Source organism: Haliotis rufescens, unplaced genomic scaffold (genome assembly GCF_023055435.1).
Source record: "Haliotis rufescens isolate VD_foot unplaced genomic scaffold, xgHalRufe1.0.p SCAF_9, whole genome shotgun sequence".
NCBI classification, from domain to species: domain Eukaryota; kingdom Metazoa; phylum Mollusca; class Gastropoda; order Lepetellida; family Haliotidae; genus Haliotis; species Haliotis rufescens.
Window position 1 is genome coordinate 14,269,718 of NW_025964383.1, and position 19,646 is coordinate 14,289,363.

Here is a 19,646-nt window from a genome sequence, read left to right on the forward strand (position 1 = left end):
GATTGAACTTACCACGAGAACTGCTCCCAACCATGGTACCGCGATCTTTAAAGGCATGTACAGTAAACTACGTTTATAACAAACACGCTTATGACGAACTGTCGGTTATAACGAAATTATATTTTGGTCCCGTCCAATTGGTATATATATGCTGTTATAATGCTTATAACGGACTAAGGTTATAAGGAACAAAAATTAGTGATCCCTTTGAGTTCGTTATGACCGTAAGTTTACTGTTTAATGTGAAACCGCGTGTGACATCCCTGTCTCATTTAGTTTTTGCAATGAAAATATTGCATACATGAAGATAAAAATACCATAATCCTTGTGACGTATAGACTCCACGTGGTTAATTAGGGGAATAGAGCTGGCTGAGGGTATATGTGGTTTGGCTTATAGGGTTAAGGAAACGCCTGTAAAATGCAAGCTCAAGACATTAAAAAAACAAAAACATAAAAAAAACCCACTATAATGGACGTCAATGATGACCATTTATTAATTTCTGATCATGAGATAACTTATGAACATGCATTATGTAAATTCAAAACTCTCTCGCACACTCTTTCTTACTCTCACGCGCTCTCATGTTCACTCCCAACACACACACTCACACTTGAACACTGTTGTTGATATCGTTCAGACGTGCTTCTTCGGGAGAATCCACTGTTGCCAGGTCGCCCCAGTACATGTTTCCATCTTTAATTTGAGATCCGTCCCCATGTGAAGACATAGTTTAGTAGGATTGTGTACAAGAGTTCGGTTCTGAAATTTGAGAAACACTTTACGATTATTTGTAACCATGTGGATTTTGAGCTGCCCTGTCCAAATTGTGTCAAAGATGTGCACATTGTGAATTCATATGTACATTCATCTGCAGGTTACATCCAACGAAACAACGACATGTACTGGAAACATATATACTAGTATATGCATCTTAAACTATAGGGGCACTGCATATTCCTTGATGGGCATGTATATGGGTAAGGCAGTTGTTTGTGTTTAGTCTGATTATTTTGGCCTATGAGGAGTAAGTTAATGTGAAATATATACATTGCACATTTGTTCAAATTGTGTTTTTAACCTTTGGTTTAACGTGAATGTGTTCTATATATGTCATCTATTTATAAAAAACGAATTGAGTCTATTTTATAGACGTCTTCAATTATGACAGTTATAGGCGACATTTCGGGAGAAACTTTTTCTTCCCACTTCTTGCTGAAAATATACGTACGATTTCGTGACAATTGAAGTTGCCATGGGTTTTTAACTTTCCTGAATTGTTGTACCCTCGAATGTATATGTTTCTACAGCAAGGAGGAAGGTATTTAAGGTTGAGCATTATAATGACCAAAGAAATACGATGACACGAAATGTAGTTAACTTTTCTGAAATGATGTTCAATCGAATTATTATGTTTCTACAGAAAGACGTGTGGTATGCAATGCTTACATGTTGACCAACGAGACATCCCGTGGTAGAATAGGTCTTCGGCAACCCATGCTTGTCGTAGGAGGATCGGATTGTCAGGCTTGCTGACTTGGTTGATGCATGTCATCGTATCCCAAATGCTTGGATCGATGCTCATGATGTCAATCACTGAATTTTCTGGTCCAGACTCAATTTTGTACAGAGCGCCGCCATATAGCTGGAATATTGCTGAGTGCGGCGTTAAACAACAAACAACGACATACGATGATACGCAATCAACCAAGTCACCGGGCCTGACCACTCCATCGGTTTAGCTGCCTCGCACGACAAGCAATATAGTGCCAGGGGTCACCTCTATCGTAGTGAGTCAAAGTGTTTTTCCATTCCTAAACATATGTCTATAGTCGCAATCGTACAATAGATTCAGCATTTCATTTGGCTTATCATAACATACCTGTTCGTGATAGATCCAGTAGGGCTTAACGTTCGAACATTCACCTGCTTCCAGGACGAAGGACCCTCGTTCGTAACACATCTTAAATCGGTCATGAGTAATCACACCATCCTCGTAGATTAGCCATCGCTGTAACGAAAAGGAAATAGATTGTTCCTTAATTTTGAACAATTGACTTGCTTTTGCATGTGTTTGTGACAGGTGCCGACGATGGGGCAAGGTACGCTCACTTGGTATCATCACTGAACACGTGATAATGATGTACGTGGACGAACAAAGGAGCTTTGATAAATTTGGAAATGTGTTTTGTCACTTTCTTTATATTTCTATGTTCTGAATTCATCAGTGAGGCTGTCGCAAAAGCTCTACATAAACAAACACGTATGTAAGGAGAGGTCTGTACCTGGTTGACGCCTTGACCGTGACAGTTGTACAAGCCAGGCACCATGGTGTAGCCCTGGATGTCCATGCACATAGGTTTACTGGCGTGACGTATCTACAACAAACACCAACATGACAAACACGCGTATATGATGTCGTGAAAATATTATCCATTGGACTGTTACATTCTAAAGTGGATTCATAACTGTTGCCCCACATTTACGCCAGCTAACTTTTTTGTTGGTTTTTGGTGTGTTTTTTATTTAACGCCGCAGTCGGCAGTATTCCAGCTATAAGACGACGGTCTGTCAATAATCGAGTCAGACAATCCTGTGATTGATATCATGAGCATCGATCCATGCAATTGGGATTCGATAAAATGCATCAACCAAGTCAGCGAGTCTGACCACCCGATCCCGTAAGTCGCCTCTTGCGACAAGCATAGTCGCCTTTTACGGCAAGCATGGGTTGCTGAAGACCCATTCTACCCCGGATCTTCACGGCTTACTGCATCCCGACACTTTAATGTATACGCAGGTCTGAAAAAAGTTGGATTTAACTCCACTTTGAAAACTATTTCAGTTATATTCCAACATGTTGTGGATTCTGTGACATGATTCTGACCCATGACGAGATTTTGTCAGGGCCATGAGTGAGTGAGTGAATGTTGTTTAACGCCGCTTTGAACAGTATTCCAGTCACATCACGGCGTGTTACTATGACAGCGAACTGCGACGCCGTACACAGCTGTTCCACCCGTACCCCGGCATGGCCATGGGAGACAACTCGGCATAGTCCCAGTCAGAGCTTTACGACTCATACTTAGAGGGCGGTCGGATAGCCTAGTGGTTAAAGCGTTCGCTCGTCACGCCGAAGATCCGGGTTCTATTCCCGACATGGTTACAATGTGTGAAGCCCATTTCTTGTGTCCCCCGCCGTGATATTGCTGGAATATTGCTAAAAGCGGCGTAAGACCATACTCACTCACTCACACACTCACTCATACTTAGAGTGTGTCAATAACTATCCATTCTCTCGCAATTTTCCCAACCAGATTGGTCAAAGTTGCCACCAATTCCACAATTCGGTGTCAATCATGAACTAACATTGAATACAAAATGAAACATACATATTTTGATGCCCCTAACTACCGGTACGTTGACACATTGCACCGACAATATTTCAGGTAACACTGGAATCAATGTATTCTAAATAAGTGTGCATACCTCACCAGCGGCAAGCGAACGTTTAGGCACAGGGAGGGGAAAGATATTTTCCAGATACCACCGGAAGTCATGACATTGTAAGCTTTCTCGCAATTTCCTCCTTGCTGAAACATCGCCAAAATCCTGAAAGAAATAAACTCAGTATATGAGTGCATTGTGCTTTATCCCGCATTGGACAGTATTTATTGTGGCGTTCGAACCTCTGGTGACGTCATCGTATTGTTGTACGAGGCCATCCTTTAGTAGAGTAAACTCTCATAGTGAAATATCACGATGATTAACTGACGAAGGAATAGTATTCACAGTAATGACAAAAACTACAAATTTCGCTTTACAAGAAGTGTCCATTTTGATATCGAAATCAATCACGATCCTGTTACAATTCGGGTAAGAATTGACAGACAGGTGATTTCGAGCGGTTATATTGAGCAGTGACCTTGGTCAATGGCTCTTTCAATACAGCATCTGCACGACCTTTCAGTTGTTCATCAATCTCATTAAAACCAAATCTTAGTTCTCGCTTCCGCTAAACAAAGATCTGAGGACATCCCATTACGGGTCACGCCAGACCGACCTTGCGCGAACTTTGACCGACCAATGGATTGACCGATCAGAAGGGAGCTTTCTCGTGCTTTACGACACTAATTTCAAATTGGCGACTTCGCTTCGAAACATATTTGGTCAAATTCTCGATTATATTACAAATTTGAAACCTGAACAAAAGATCATTCTGGAATGGCTAATAGATGGTATAGATTGTATGGATTCTGTCGTTTAACCCCTAACTATCGTTCAGAATACCCCGTGTTAAAGTTTCCGAGGTTGCATGATTAGAAATCACATTCCGACTGTCACTTTCATAATCTGGTAAGCAAAGCTCTGATTAGTCGGATAAAAGGTCGTTCTGAAGTGACCCCAGTGTCTTCAGCTCTTTGTTTAGCGGTAGCGATTGCTGAGAGATTGAGAATGAGATTGGCTCTTGCTGGTAATCAACGTATACGTACGCTGCACTAGCTGCTCAATATAGTCCCTCGGAGTCACCTGACTAGCCATCCTCAGTCGGATTATAAAAACGTGATCAAAACTCATCAATGATGTTTGTCACCAGCTTTGCCATTTTTTGTCATTATTGTAAGCAATTTACTAATCTCCTAAGTGGCATGTTTTCACGTTATAAGTATTAGCAAAGATGCAGGTATCTTCGTAAATTCATCAACGCATTACTTCGTGATTCTATTTCAAGTTGCGGGGACTAAAAAAGGGCCTTTCTACAGAAAGAGTCCTCTGTCCCAGGCCCTCCCCCATTCCCCTTTTTCCTGAGGGTACGTTCTCACCCGGTATTCGGACCCACGAGTCGGTGCCTCTTTAGATTGGAATTATGAGGCCTAACTTGGAGGAGTCGTTACAGTTTAAAAACCACTTAGTGTTTGATCTTTCCAACTATCTGTTTGTTTGATTTTTGTTTAACTCCGCAATCAACGATATTCCAGCTATATCGAGGCGGTCTGTAAAAAGATCTGAGTCTGAGTGGGGTATTCATGGTATCTCAGTGTGATGGCACTATAAATCGGCATCAGTCCGGACTAGTACAAGCAGCCACACATCCACACACACGTCGCTATATAAGTGCAAACATTCGGACGCGACGTTAAACCCCATGTCATCTCACCTACGGTTTAAGGGCGAGGTAGACAAACAGAAGGCATGTTTGCATTGACTTACTAGTAACTTAATACAAATCACAAAGTATATATATTGTAAAAAAAACCCGATTAAATCAGTTAACAAAAGGGAGACGTCAGCACAAGTAATATCCATTTGGAAGCATGTATACATTGCACGTGAAAAGTTATGATTAGAGAAAGAAAAAGAAAAGACAGAATAATAACTTCTGGTTTATGTTAGGGATTTAACATTAAATCCTTAAGCAGACACTTTTATTTCTTAATCGGTAAAAACTCGTTTAATAACAAAAGCAGTAAATCCACATGATATAATGTTAACATGATCAGATCCTATCTAAATTACATCCTATTTTCCAGATGAATTGAAAAGACAAATCTAAAGCTGCCAGTTGCACAGCGCCATACCATATAAAGACAGGGCATGTGATGGAGTTCTCGCCCTTGATTATTTAAACATACAAATTGGGAAACCTGTTTGACCAAGGCGTACACTTGTAGGGTTGACGTTTCATTCGGATTTTGTTTTGTTTCTCAAAATGACAATGAATAAAGTCTTCACAATACATTCACTCGGGAAAGATATACCATAATTCCTAGTAGCTCTTTGTTTATTCTTGAAATATATCTACTCACAGCTTTGGGATAAGAGGCGTCGTAGAAAAGCTCCTTGTAATCGTCCATCCACACCTCGGCCACACGCATGGAGTTCCGCATTATCATGGCGCCTGAGTTTTCGAACCTGATGGGTGTAGATGAGCGGAATATATGCCCCACTTGGGAGCAGGGGTGATATTCTATAGTCCCGTTACACATCCACACCTGTAACGAGACAAATTACTTGATGATGCAAAGACAAACATTTCTTCGTGCACTCGTGCCACAGGCGGTGGACATGCGTTTTCCACTGCAAGTGCAAGTAGGATTGTACTAACTGGCATCAGTAGTGTAGTATTTATTATTGTCAGCTGCACCTAACTTACCTCTCCAAGCGGGAATTCTTTTATTTCCCAACCAATATAGCATACAGTTGTTGATGTGCAAACTTTCTCAGACAACAAAACATTAAGCGTCCCAATCTAATCAAACTGATCAATCCATGAAGACATTGAAGGTTTTCGGGATAACAGTTTCCTTATTCTTTGTAACATTCCAGGGCTACCTCGTGCATCTTCATTAGGTGAATACTGAATACGTCAATAAAACCCAATATGGATGAACGAGGGAGCTGAGTGTAATAACAAAGTGAGTGAGTATGTTTTTACGCTCCTTTTTAGCAATGTTCCAGCAATATCAGGGCGGAAATGGGCACCATAACAATAAGACAACCGTATGTGATTCGTGGTCAGTCATATGGATAAAGCACAGTAGAGAACACGTAATCAATTTTAAATAATCATGGGATATGGTTATTAGTTGTACTTCGTTTTTTACGTACAGAATTGCCTTGCCTTGTGGTAAGGATAAAACACAAACCATTTACATCAACCAAACCTGAGGAGGACTGTTTTACCTGACAATGTCTCATAAAATATTCTCACTCTTACTGACAATCTGTCATACAACATTCTCAGTCTTACTAACAATGTCTCATACAACATTCTCACTCTTACTGACAATGTCTCGTACAACATTCTCACTCTTACTGACAATGTCTCATACAAAATTCTCACCCTCACTGACACTCTGACATACACCATTTTCACTCTTACTGACAATGTCTCATACAACATTCTCACTCTTACTAACAATGTCTCATACAACATTCTCACTCTTACTAACAATGTCTCATACAACATTCTCACTCTTACTAACAATGTCTCATACAACATTCTCACTCTTACTAACAATGTCTCATACAACATTCTCACTCTTACTAACAATGTCTCATACAACATTCTCAGTTACTAACAATGTCTCATACGACATTCTCACTCTTGCTGACAATGTCTCATACGACATTCTCACTCTTGCTGACAATAAATCTTGCAACATTTCCACTCGCACAAGAGCACGGCAGCCGCAGTTCGTTGGCAGATAACATGAGCACGTGTTAAGTGTAATAGATTTACCTTGAATGATAGCTCCATGTTCTCGCCACCCCATCGCCATCTGTCATACAACATTCTCACTCTTACTGACACTGTCATACAACATGGCAGATAACATGAGCACGTCTTAAGTGTAATGGATTTACCTTGAATGATAGCTCCATGTTCTCGCCACCCCAGTACAACAGATCCGGGTCATATGTCCCCAGTGATGTGAAAAACGCCTTGTCAATGGCAAACAACCCACCAGGCATAGTAGAGGATCTGAGGATGAAACAGACTGTTTCAGACAGAGGAACACATGCGACATAAAGCTGTAATGATCATCTAGAGGAGGCGGTGGGGTGAGATGGGTGTGTTGAGATCATTTCACTGATATAGGGACGTGCATTCACGTGTGAATGGCTGTGTGTGTGTGTGTGTGTGTGTGTGTGTGTGTGTGTGTGTGTGTGTGTGTGTGTGTGTGTCTTTAGTGGTACAAGCTAATGCTAGCGTCATAGTACCAGCGCATGTTCCATAATAGAAGGCCAAGGGTACACCAGCTTATAATTACGAATGTCCATGTTCAGAGTAACTATTATTCGACATTTACCGAACCAGTCTAGTCTTTCTGAATCTACATATAGCTGCCCCGCCTGATGGTAAAAAGTTTGGTCCGCCTCGCTGTTTGAGAAATAAATTTCTCATTGCTAATTACTACACAGGGTTGTTCAGTGTACAAACCTTGCAGGATCAGCATTATTCTTTCGTCTCTTCTTCTCCTTCTCCGGAATTGGTAGCCAGTCAAAGGAAAGATTTGTCCACCGGAAGTATCCTACTTGATCCATTAAAGCGCCTGACGTCGAGAAGTCTTCCGTCTTGATTGGAAGTACATGGGGGAAGGGAACCGTCGTTGGATCGTTGGCGATGCGCCCCAACAAGGGTTCTAACCATCCTGATGAAATATTACTGATATACAGCTAAATTCACTAAGAATATTGGAGGCCTAAACATATTTTACCAATGCAGGTTGAAACATTTCTTGTTCAAATTAACCGACAAATCTCACATATTTGATTTGTTTGGACATGTTCATTATTCTTGTAATCAATCATCCGCGAGGGAAGATTGACGACAGATTGACAACAGATTGGCATGAGATGGAGATATTTATTTGATCCTGACACTTCATTATTGTTTGGGATAATTTGTCAATATTGGAACCAAATTTCATTTGACGTTGTGACGTTGACATTGACAACAATATATGAAATGATGGACTTCCTCATTAAAAGCATCTATGTGACATTTGTGTATAGGTCATTTAGGCAAGAAGTAGGTATCCCTATTGGCATCAATTGTGCTCCTAACTCTTGGATTGGAATGCTTAAGATTTTTTAATGTGAGAATGTTTGTATGTCTTTATGTGTATATAACAACAGTTGATACACACCCACTCGGAGAGGTTGGACAGGTAAGCCAAACAGCCAAGTGGTAGAGATAATAAGATCGTATCATTACGTGCTTTTGCCAGAATCTCTGCAAGGAGTAGACGTATAATTCACAGGATAACCGAGGATGGAATAGATGCAAAGACGCAGAACTATCCTTTTGAGTTATTCCGTATGTAGGGGGCACGGGTGGCACAGTCGTCTAAGGTGCCGCGATTCGCTGAGTTGCGTCCCTTGGGAACGTCAGAAAGCTATGATTGTGGGTTCGAAACCCGGTTCGCACCGATTATGTTTTTAGGTTTGTCAGCACCATACCGGTGCTCGTGGGTTTCACCCAAGTGGTAAACTTCTGGGACCTGCATCACTACGAGCTTTCCTCCCAAATTAAGCTGACACGCCGCGATATAACTGGAATACTATTATAAGTGGCGTTAACCTCAACTCACTCATAATTGAGGGTACTGAGAGACAGCTAATTCCACGATTTCAAAGAAGCCCCATCCCAGGAATATTTCCAAATATGGAATGATAGGTTGGATTGAATTGGAATGCTTGACATGTTCTCTGAGAATGATGGTACGTCTTCATGAGCATACAACAGCATATATATGCCACAGCGCTTAGTAAATAACCCGTGAAGATTCCAGGGTAGAATAGGACTTCAGCAACCCATGCTTGCCGTAAAAGGCAACTATGCTTGTCGTAAAAGGCGACTAACGGGATCGGATGGTCAGGCTCGCTGACTTGGTTGATGCACGTCATCAATCCCAATTGCGTGGATTGATGCTCATGATATTAATCACTGGATTGTCTGGTCCAGACTCAAATAATTATTTACAGACCGTCGTCATATAGCTGGCATATTGCTAAGTGCGGCGTTAAACAACAAACAAACAGACTAGCAAATAACGTGATTACCACTTAGGAGAGGTCGGGCAGGTACAGACACATTTGACAACAATGAAAACTGTAAACGACTCCTACAACGTAGAACCTTCCCAATTACGCGCCCCGAGAACGCATGGAGTGTTTGACTTCAATTTCAAAGTCAACTTTCCCTTTATGTCGAGCAATATTTCAGCAGATACACCTTTTGGTGTCTCCATTTCAGAATGTTTACGGTACAATCGAGCATGCTGTTGGATAACGTTAAACAATATTCAAATGGCGGTTGCGTTATTTATTCCATCCTCCGATGTAAGGTGATACATGATTAGTGTTTGACAGATGGGTAATAACTAATAATTCACGCTATGTATTTCTGGCCGTCCTTGGCTGTGGTAATACTAGTACATAGGACAATGACTTTTAATATTACCACCATATATAAACTGAACCCAGTGAGTGAGTGAGTGAGTGAGTGAGTGAGTGAGTGAGTGAGTGAGTGAGTGAGTGAGTGAGTGAGTGAGTGAGTGAGTGAGTGAGTGAGTGAGTGAGTGAGTGAGTGAGTGAGTGAGTGAGTGAGTGAGTGAGTGAGTGAGTGAGTGAGTGAGTGAGTGAGTGAGTGAGTGAGTGAGTGAGTGAGTGAGTGAGTGAGTGAGTGAGTGAGTGAGTGAGTGAGTGAGTGAGTGAGTGAGTGAGTGAGTGAGTGAGTGAGTGAGTGAGTGAGTGAGTGAGTGAGTGAGTGAGTGAGTGAGTGAGTGAGTGAGTGAGTGAGTGAGTGAGTGAGTGAGTGAGTGAGTGAGTGAGTGAGTGAGTGAGTGAGTGAGTGAGTGAGTGAGTGAGTGAGTGAGTGAGTGAGTGAGTGAGTTGGTTTGAACGCCGCATTAAACAATATTCCAGTTCTTTCACGACGTGTCAGCTTTATGTGGGAGGGAATCTCGAAGTGATGCAGGTCTCACTCGTTTACCACTTTAGTGGACATAATCGAACCCAACCGTGATTCGAACACACTACATGTATCATAGGTTTCTGGCGTGGAGACGGAACGCAATACAGCAGAGCGATTTACTAGTTAACAAGCTCCGGTGAAAACATTTAATCTATCTGATGACCGATATATCTTTATATTGTGATGATCAGCAATGTTGGTTGGTTGGTTGGTTGTTTAACTCCGCACTCAGCAATATTCCAGCTATATGACGGCCGTCTGTAAATAATCGAGTTTAGACAAGGCAATCCAGTGATTAATATCATGAGCATCTATCCACGCCATTGGGATCGATGACATGCATCAACCATGTCAGCGAGCCTGACCACCCGATCCCATTGGTCGCCTCTTTTCTCCCAAAACAAGACACAAGCTGATAAGCTCCAACTTGGTTAGAAACCAGCGTGTTTGCATTTGTGTCTTTTTCGTATCAAGCCATGTGTCAAGTAGTCCAAGATATAGTTCCACGGATCATTACTAGATAGCCATAGAATCTGGACGAACCTAACAACATGGCTATTCCGTTGCTAGACAGCACACATAAATCTGCGTCGCGGAGATTGATTCTAGGGACAACATATTGAGTGTGTACATATACGCAACATCTGTCTACCAACAAACTTTAGGTTAAAAAAATGAACATGTGTTAGATAGAAGGTAAAATAAAGCCAACACAAATATTTTTAAGATAACAGAAATATAGCGCAGCCTTGTGGATCTGGATGTCAGGATTGTGTAACAAAATAATGAAGAATATTGCCCTCATACTCACAACTGTCCATACTCCACAAGGGTCACTGAGCTATTTTACACTCTTACGGAATATCTAAAGGCAAACACTATTTTACCTTGAAATCACGCTTACAATGTGCCCGCGGAATATCAATGACAATTAGTATGACGTCCGCCCGAACATTTACTCAAGAAAATTGCAGTCATTTTAATTCATTGTAAAATATAATTATGGTGCTCCTCATGGCAATACTTTCTATCTTGATTAATTTTATGACAAAGAGATATCTTCATTATGGGCATTTGACCCACTCGTTATGTGTTAACATTGAGTTAAGTTAACATTTAATGTCACATCGGCAATATTTCAGCCATATCGTGTGTGTTAACATTGAATTGGCGGTGAGCGTATTCGTGTTAGGTTCAAACAATGCCTATATGACAGGGTCCTATCCGCCTTTGGGCAGTAGTGTATCTGTAAATCACGCATATGAAGGTAACCCTTTTTATATACATCAATGGAAGTCATAGCCAGTAGAATAACATTACAATATTACATTATTTAATTGAACCATTGCAAGATAATATGATTACCAAACCTGGAAAGCATTCGATATGAGAATCCAAGAATACAATGACCGGTCCCTCAGCGTTCTTGTATCCAAGCAACCGAGCTCGTGTAAGGCCCCCTCGTTCTGGTGCCCGTACAATTTTCACCTTAAGGAACTGAGCCATGTACTTTTCTAAAGGCGCCTTCAGATGATCTGGAAACATTCCGTTTGTAAGTCTGTGATAATTAATTCAGAGCAGATTCAACGAAGTAATTTTAAAGCCAAACCCATTCATAATACCTAATTTCGGCGGTATCATAATACCTATTTTTCGCTGTTATGATTTCGTTTGGCATTAAAAGGACTTCATGCGTGTGATGGTATTTAGACCATCACACGTGGCATGGACAAAATGCCTGTCACCGTTGTATTATATATTTATTTTCCAAAAAGTGAACGTTTGGCAAGATGCATTCGTTGTCACAGCATCACGAGGGGTGTAACGGCTCGTGGTATAAGACCTAGAGCGGGAAGCACTAAACCACATATCCCTCGAGTGTTACTGTTACAACGAATTTATCTTTCCGGCATGTTTCAATCTGCCACTGTATGAGAGTTAATACTAATATGCCTTCTACTTGCATTGGAATCTTTTCAAACAGATAATAGAGACTGATTCTCTGGCTTTGACGATTTGAATTTATCATGCAATGTGCAATCGGGGTTCTGTCATTAAACAATCCAATTAGATAATTATGTATATGTATATATATATGGTGCCTGACTACATAAATAACGTGCATATACCAAAGTAATTCCATTTATCAGCCAATGTGGCTTCACTAAAGCTTGGATGAGATCAAGCGATGTCTCCGAGGAGATATTACTACAATGAACTTGCATCACGGTGCTTTGCAGCCCATTGTCACCATGACGTCATAATCAATTGACATTGCTGATCATACTGGGTATTTCGGTTTACAAACTGAAGAATGATCTTGGATGCTAAATAGAATCTTCCACTTTCGACATCAAATATATCAAGTCTCGGAGTTAAAAACTTTTTTGGGCTCGAGCTTTTATATTTGATACCAAATTACGAGATTCGTATTAATCAATTAAATATACAATTAATGTATTTATGAATGAGTCCAGTGAATCACATGCTTTTTTGAGCTGTTGAATATGTTTTGGTAAATTCACGAATATAATATATGCTGCATTAAGAAGGTGTTAAACGCTAAAATCTATTTTGTAAATAAGTAGAATGGTTGCGCAAATAGCATCAGATACCTTGTGCAGAAAAGTCATCCACCAATATAATCTCCCTTAGTAAGTGTGGCGGTGATCTGTCTAAAATACTGTGGACGCTCCTCAGGAGGACCGACCAGGCCTCGTTGTGGAAACACATGACGACACTGGCCATCGGCAGATCTCCGTACTCGATACTTTTACACCTGCAAGATTAACGTCAATATTGCATTAGTTGGTATGACAAGTTTCTTTTCATTTGTTTGTTGTTTAACGCAGCACTCAGCAATACCCCCAGCTTTATGGACCAGACAGTCCAGTGATTGATAACACAAGCATCGATCTACGCAATTGGGACGATGACATGCATCAAACAAATCAGCAAGCCTGACCAGTGGGTTCGCCATTCCCATTAATTATAAACGTTAGTGAGCCTGCCTGCAGAGAGATTTAAGAACCCCCACTTTCAATGTAATGTTGTATCTGCAAATCCCCCCTCACACTGAGTTAACAAACAACGTCCACTGACTTCACACTGACGGAGGAATTGGGGTAAAGTCACACACAAATATTTATACATTTTTACATTTTTTTTCAGCTTCACTCGATATTAATAAGCATCTAATGACTGTGTCACATGTCACATTTGGAAGTTGTTGGGCCAATAGCTTCTGACATATATTATGTTTGTGTCGTTTTTATGAATGAAAGTTCTCAATAATACAATAAAATACGACGGGACTCTTGACAAGCAACTATGACCATAAAATGTCAAGCGTCTACTGATGATGCGTTGGCCAATTTGCATTGCTTCCTAAAAAGATATGTCTTTTGCAAAGTAGTCTAATAAGCAACTACTAGAATCTAATATGGCCGCTAACCAAAGAACGTTTTGACATTTTAGAAACAAATGTCCATTATATGATGATTCTACATATTGTCAGTTTGAAATATTTTTTTCGCAAAACCATTAAAGATACGGTGTTTTAAAGCACATTTTATGAGACGCTTTAGATCAGAAGTAAAATCCAAGATAGCGGCAACCAACCGAGATATCTAAATACGTTTAGATACTTTTGATTTAGGACATATGGAGACAATCTCTACATTATTGTTGAATTACTGCAGCTGCTGGTTTGAGAGGAAACGATTGCGGTAGAGGTCGACACTACATAAACCTCAAATGAGCTCGGAACACGTTGCATCCAATATGGCCACATCACGTGACTTTTGACAAATGCCAACTTTGGAATCCATCAGACTATTGCTTTCTGAAAACTTGCTTTTGGTGAGTTAATTTTAAAGTGTCTGCCCTTAGTCATTAATCCTAGATCCTTGGCATTTTTATAGTATCTGATTTACATTGGTCGTTATGTTGAGGATAACTTTTGAGGGAATCTAGCTACTAGTGTTTGAGTGATGTCTAATACAAAGTACCATATGTTGTACGGCGAAATAATCAATAATAATGAATAATTAACAGATGGATCACATTAGGTCTCTTGCCGTTTAGACCTGGAGCCTTAGACATCGTTCTTATTCATTAAAGAGGCTTAACAATAGTTGGGAGAAATGCACCCTTGTCATACCCCTTTGTTGAGGTGAGGTGAAGTGGAGTTTAACGTCGTGTTTAAGGTTATTGTGCATATGGAGCAGTGCTTTCTTGTACTAGTTAGGTCTTATACCTGTTTTATAGTGCTAGCCAACTCAGGCACCACTATTTACACGGATACCCAACTCAGATCTAGACACAGTATATTTTACCATGACATTGATGAATGCTTGATTCTGATTGGTTAAAAAGGGGTTTCCTTCTTGCTACGTAAACCCCTTTCAGATATATTAAGCCTTTTCACAAAAAAAAACGTGCGTGCGTAGCCTACATTTTGATTCATAGAACATGGCTGCCGATCGATCACCCCCATATGAACTGTAAAACGTATCTATATTCCCTCTAATACACGCTGGGTCTTTAATACACACCGAGTCAAGGACCCTCGCGAAATAAATAGACGGAATAGCGTCAAATAGAGGAAATACGGTGGTCTGATATCGGATGTTTTGGGCGTTGGCTAGGCAGCAACCCTGACTGCTTCGATGATGACATAGAAGATTTAACGAAGGCATATCTAAACACAGTACACTGACCGACCATTTGTTATATTAACCCCCTAATGCCAATCGCCATGCAGGTAACAATAAGCACCATCGATTGGCGTTGTTTGGTATGACACGACCAGGGATCGAACCCCGAACGTCCGTTCTCCAGGCAGGTGCTCTATCCGCTCGTCTGCGGAGGCGGTCTACCGTTTTATTGCAATGGAAAGAGTCTCGCGTACATAGTACGTCTATTCAATTCAGCAATGATATTATCGAGTTAATATCAACTTTATTACGTACTATGTGTATGCATCCCATAAAGTTGACTAGTGCATGAATGGAGTCGTGTATGGAACTTCATCGATAGTTCATACATTTGCAATTATTTACACAATTATTTACACAAATCGAAATTGTCGGGATTTTCACCTTAACAATGGGCATTGATCTGGTTTATATAGAATTGTCGGCGCCTCATTGTAAAATTAGTTCTTGCCTTGCCGTAATATTGACAAGTGCAACAGTTGTTGGAGGCAATAAGGCCCGGGGATATTGATACGAGTTCGAAAGACACATTTGCTCTGTATTAGAAATGGAAGTTAAACTTATCTGGAGAGTACCTGATCAGCGATATGCCATTTTGTCAAACGTTATAAGCAAGCACAACAGACAAAGCGAAAATGTTCTCTTCACAAATGTTATAACACTGCCACAAAGCATGTGTTACAGATTGACGTTCTACTCTATGGTCAACTGATACACCAGATACAACTTATATGCAATACATATCCTACCACATGTGTAAACATTTGTAATACATCCCCCAAACCTGGTGGTTCGACATATTTGTTTGGACTTTTATTAAGATTTTAACAGAATATTTAGTTGGAAGGAAATAGCTTTCAATCAGAACGCACACCAGAAGGTTTTCACTAATCATGACGGTTGGTAACAAAATATGAATGTTTTTTTTATCTTTTTCTGAGAGAAATGTGTATGCGCTAACACAAAAAACATTCTGTCTCATACAGCAAGACGGTTGGCTACCTACTCTTGTGGCCTGGCGTCAGGAAGACGTCGGTGGATGGAAATGAGGTCACTGACGTATACGTTGAAGCGGTTGATTCGGCGTCTCTTATCCATTTTCTTTTCTTCTGTGACGTTAAGCTTTGGCACATAGGCTTTTCCAAACTCACCTTCATCGATGAAGACAATAATTACATGTTAATACCATCTATAGGTATCCATATTTGCAATAACATTCTAATTGTATTAGTGCGTTATGAACTCAAGGGTTTGCTCGTATGAAATTATATAGAGGAAACTGAATATTAACATACCTTCCTGGAATAATATGTTAAGGTGAGCTGATTCGAAAGTAACTAAGTTAAAAGTACCTATCATAAAGATAATTGTATATATTTAAAATGGCATTGATGGTGTGCATGCTTATGATATGAAATATGGTTATATCGATATATTGTCGGTGGCACACCATTACATTTTTTATCCTTTCTCAAACCACGAGAATCTTATAAACAATTACAAATTCACATTTAACCAGGGTATGAAACTCCCAAAAATTTCAGCCAGACCACAGGACTGGCTAGCTGAAATACTTGCCAGCACTGACCAAAACCTGCCTGCCCACTATAATCATATGTTTCTCAGGATAAGCTAACGGGGTTTCTTTTTGGTTACATTTTATCATTCATCTTTACATGTGAATTAATGCTTATCATCGGGAAATATTTTGAATATTTTCACATATGAAATATAACCCGACCGTCGGGCAGGGGGATTTGAAAATCTGGCAGCCCGAGTTGAAATCAACCCGTCTCGGACGGTCGGGCAGGCAGGTATTTCGAACACTGATTTAACTAACTCGGATTTATAAATATGTAAGTGAACCTATTTACTCAATTAAAAATAGTTTAGTTCAGTAATTTGTAATATCCGAAGTGAAATAGTGCAGAAGGAATAAAGCCAACATACCTGGGCCATCTTCAGGACTATTTTCAACAAATGGCGGAAACTGCACTTCCGGTTGTTCCTGTAAACCTTGCTTGACAGCTTGTACTACCTGTTCTGCTTTCTTCATAGGGACATCACCACCTCCCACATCCTGCTTCGGCGAGCTCTTGTCGCCCCCTTTAATGTCTAACTCCTTATCTTTCTCCTCTTGTTTTTGTGTCTCTTTGGCTTTCTGGCCATCAGTAATAATTGACTGCAACAAATCCCGAACGTTTGAGACATTTCTTGGGAATAACTCGTGAAACAGATCTTGTACCAGCAGCTTCATATATGTTCTCTCACCCTCTGTAAGGGTCTCCCTTCTCCCATGTGTATGAGGGTTGTTGACGGTAACCGTGTCATCGTATCCGGACGGAAGCGCCCATTGCATGGAACACAGCACTAGCACAATGCAGCAGAAAATCAACATGCGAAAGGTCATTCGTTGATATTTCCTCATTGTCCCACAGGCAGTTCGACGTCAATCACACAGGCATTTAAGGAATATGTTCTCTCAATGGCGTCTCGGATGAAACTGTCAGAGAATTAAGACATTTTAACATATGACAAATTGAAAAATAATGGAAGATGGTTTTCTATTTTACTTTCTTTCAGTTTGAAAGATGGGCGTATTGATATTCAGTTCGCAGGTAACAGGTAAATTCATTCAACACATACAGTAGAGCACGGATATAACGAACTACTAGGGACCAGAGAAATCAGTTCGTTATATCCGTTGTTCGTTATACACGTTTTTTCATTTTTCGATTTACATACGAAATGTGTAGTCTGTGATTTTACTTTGGCCTCGTTTCGCTGACTGCATTCTTGAAACGGCATCGTTCAGATCCGCCAAACTGTCAAAAACTGTTTGTTTTACAGACAAGATTACATGTACAGGTAAGATTAACACAATGCAAATTTAACAAGGTTGATCCGTCACCACTGATTGTATTGATTCGCCGCCATTGTTTTGATTCGCCGCTGAATGCAGACAGCCAATTGTCAGTGACACTTAACACTGAGTGAGATTTCTTAGTTCGCTATACACGTCGCTAATTAGTGATAAATGGGCTTGTCGTTGATCAGGTATCAGTTCGCTGTATCCGTTAGTTCGCTATAGAGAGTTCGTTATGTACGTAAATTTTATATGATATTATATAGGAGATAAATCGGGGATTTTTTAACAGTTCGTTGTATCCGTTTGTTCGCTATATCCGTGTTCGTTATATCCGTGTTCTACTGTATATTAATTAATGATGGTTATATCATGTATATGTATCTATTTGTCTCGGGGTAAAATATCAACGTGGTTTGGGGAGGGACTTATTTATGGGTGTATTGGCGTCAGTTGAGACTGCTATTGCACCGTAATAATACAACTTGAGATAAGAACCAAAGGCATTCTCAATTCACTGATGGATGAACTGGCGAATCTTGCTTAACGCCAAAGTCAACAGTTATTCATCTACTGAGGCCTTCCAATAATCGAGTAAATGATAACAAACGACATCTTTCAATCGACTATTACCGAAATCATTTTATGAATCTTAAATGAAGATATGGTGTCCCCCGCCGTGATGTTGCTGGAATATTGCTAAAAGCGGCGTAAAACCATACTCACTCACTCACTTAAATGTAGATATAATTTATTAATAGGTTTTGCCAAGGCATTCTCTCTGCCATAGTTCAGAATAGTTACAACGAAATCTAACAAGTATATACTAGACTGTCACCGGTTTCAGGCCTGTAATTGGCGGTAGCTTGTCAGTCACGAACTATTTAAACATAATTACATCGAGACTGGTTGTTCATGGAATCCTTGTTTTTTTTGTGACAATACACTGTGTCCGTACGTTTAACAAGCAATTGTTACAAAAAGTTAAAAGATACGTTTTTTATTGTATGACACATTGAAGAAAAAAATACAAAGTTCAAAATTGACAATAGCCAGTGCAGAATGTAATGTAATACTGCATTCCGAAGCTGTATCAATACCGACAGGATTGACTTTGAAACATTTAGTCTATGAAATCTTATATTACACAATACTCATCACACCTCTAAAATTAAATACATATTTTTTTCCAGAGCTAGCTAGAGCGGGCTAACGTGCTTTTGTATGCATATCTAGGGTAAACTTTTTTCATAAAATGAATACGTTCCACAGTCATCGTGCAGGACTGGATTAACCTATACATTTCAACTTGTTTTGTTACAATGCGACGTACAATAAAATCACACCTGTGTGGATCATGTTAGATAGAGAGTACAGCTCCTATATATTATTTAAAGTCATTGGAGACGGGTGACAAGATTGTACCATCTACATACCACAATGTGTTCTGTCCACGTAGTCGTCAACGTCAGCTGGGCGCCATGGTTGAGAATGATAAAATTGTCACACTGACATATCTGTCTAAAGCGACGTAGGCACAGCTGTCATACTGCACACCATAAAGATATAAAAGCAGGCA

General features: G+C 40.1%; 1 protein-coding gene across 2 annotated transcripts; it reads right to left on the reverse strand.

Annotated features, from left to right (window-relative positions):
• Window positions 1–478: 478 nt before the first annotated feature.
• On the reverse strand, window positions 479–19,646 carry LOC124150248 (polypeptide N-acetylgalactosaminyltransferase 13-like). 2 transcript variants are annotated; one of them, XM_046522217.2, is made up of 13 exons: window positions 19,504–19,646; window positions 17,152–17,704; window positions 16,208–16,352; window positions 13,099–13,262; window positions 11,854–12,018; window positions 7,946–8,156; window positions 7,398–7,486; window positions 7,244–7,272; window positions 5,808–5,993; window positions 3,490–3,612; window positions 2,286–2,378; window positions 1,883–2,011; window positions 479–762 (listed from the first exon to the last, which is right to left on the reverse strand). In XM_046522217.2, exons 2-13 carry the CDS (start codon window positions 17,627–17,629, stop codon window positions 637–639), a joined length of 1,938 nt encoding a protein of 645 aa, XP_046378173.2. In that variant the 5' UTR covers window positions 17,630–17,704; window positions 19,504–19,646; the 3' UTR covers window positions 479–636. The 2 variants fall into 2 exon arrangements, with proteins under 2 accessions (XP_046378173.2, XP_046378172.2); XM_046522216.2 differs by lacking the exon at window positions 7,244–7,272 and having other exon boundaries at window positions 7,369–7,486.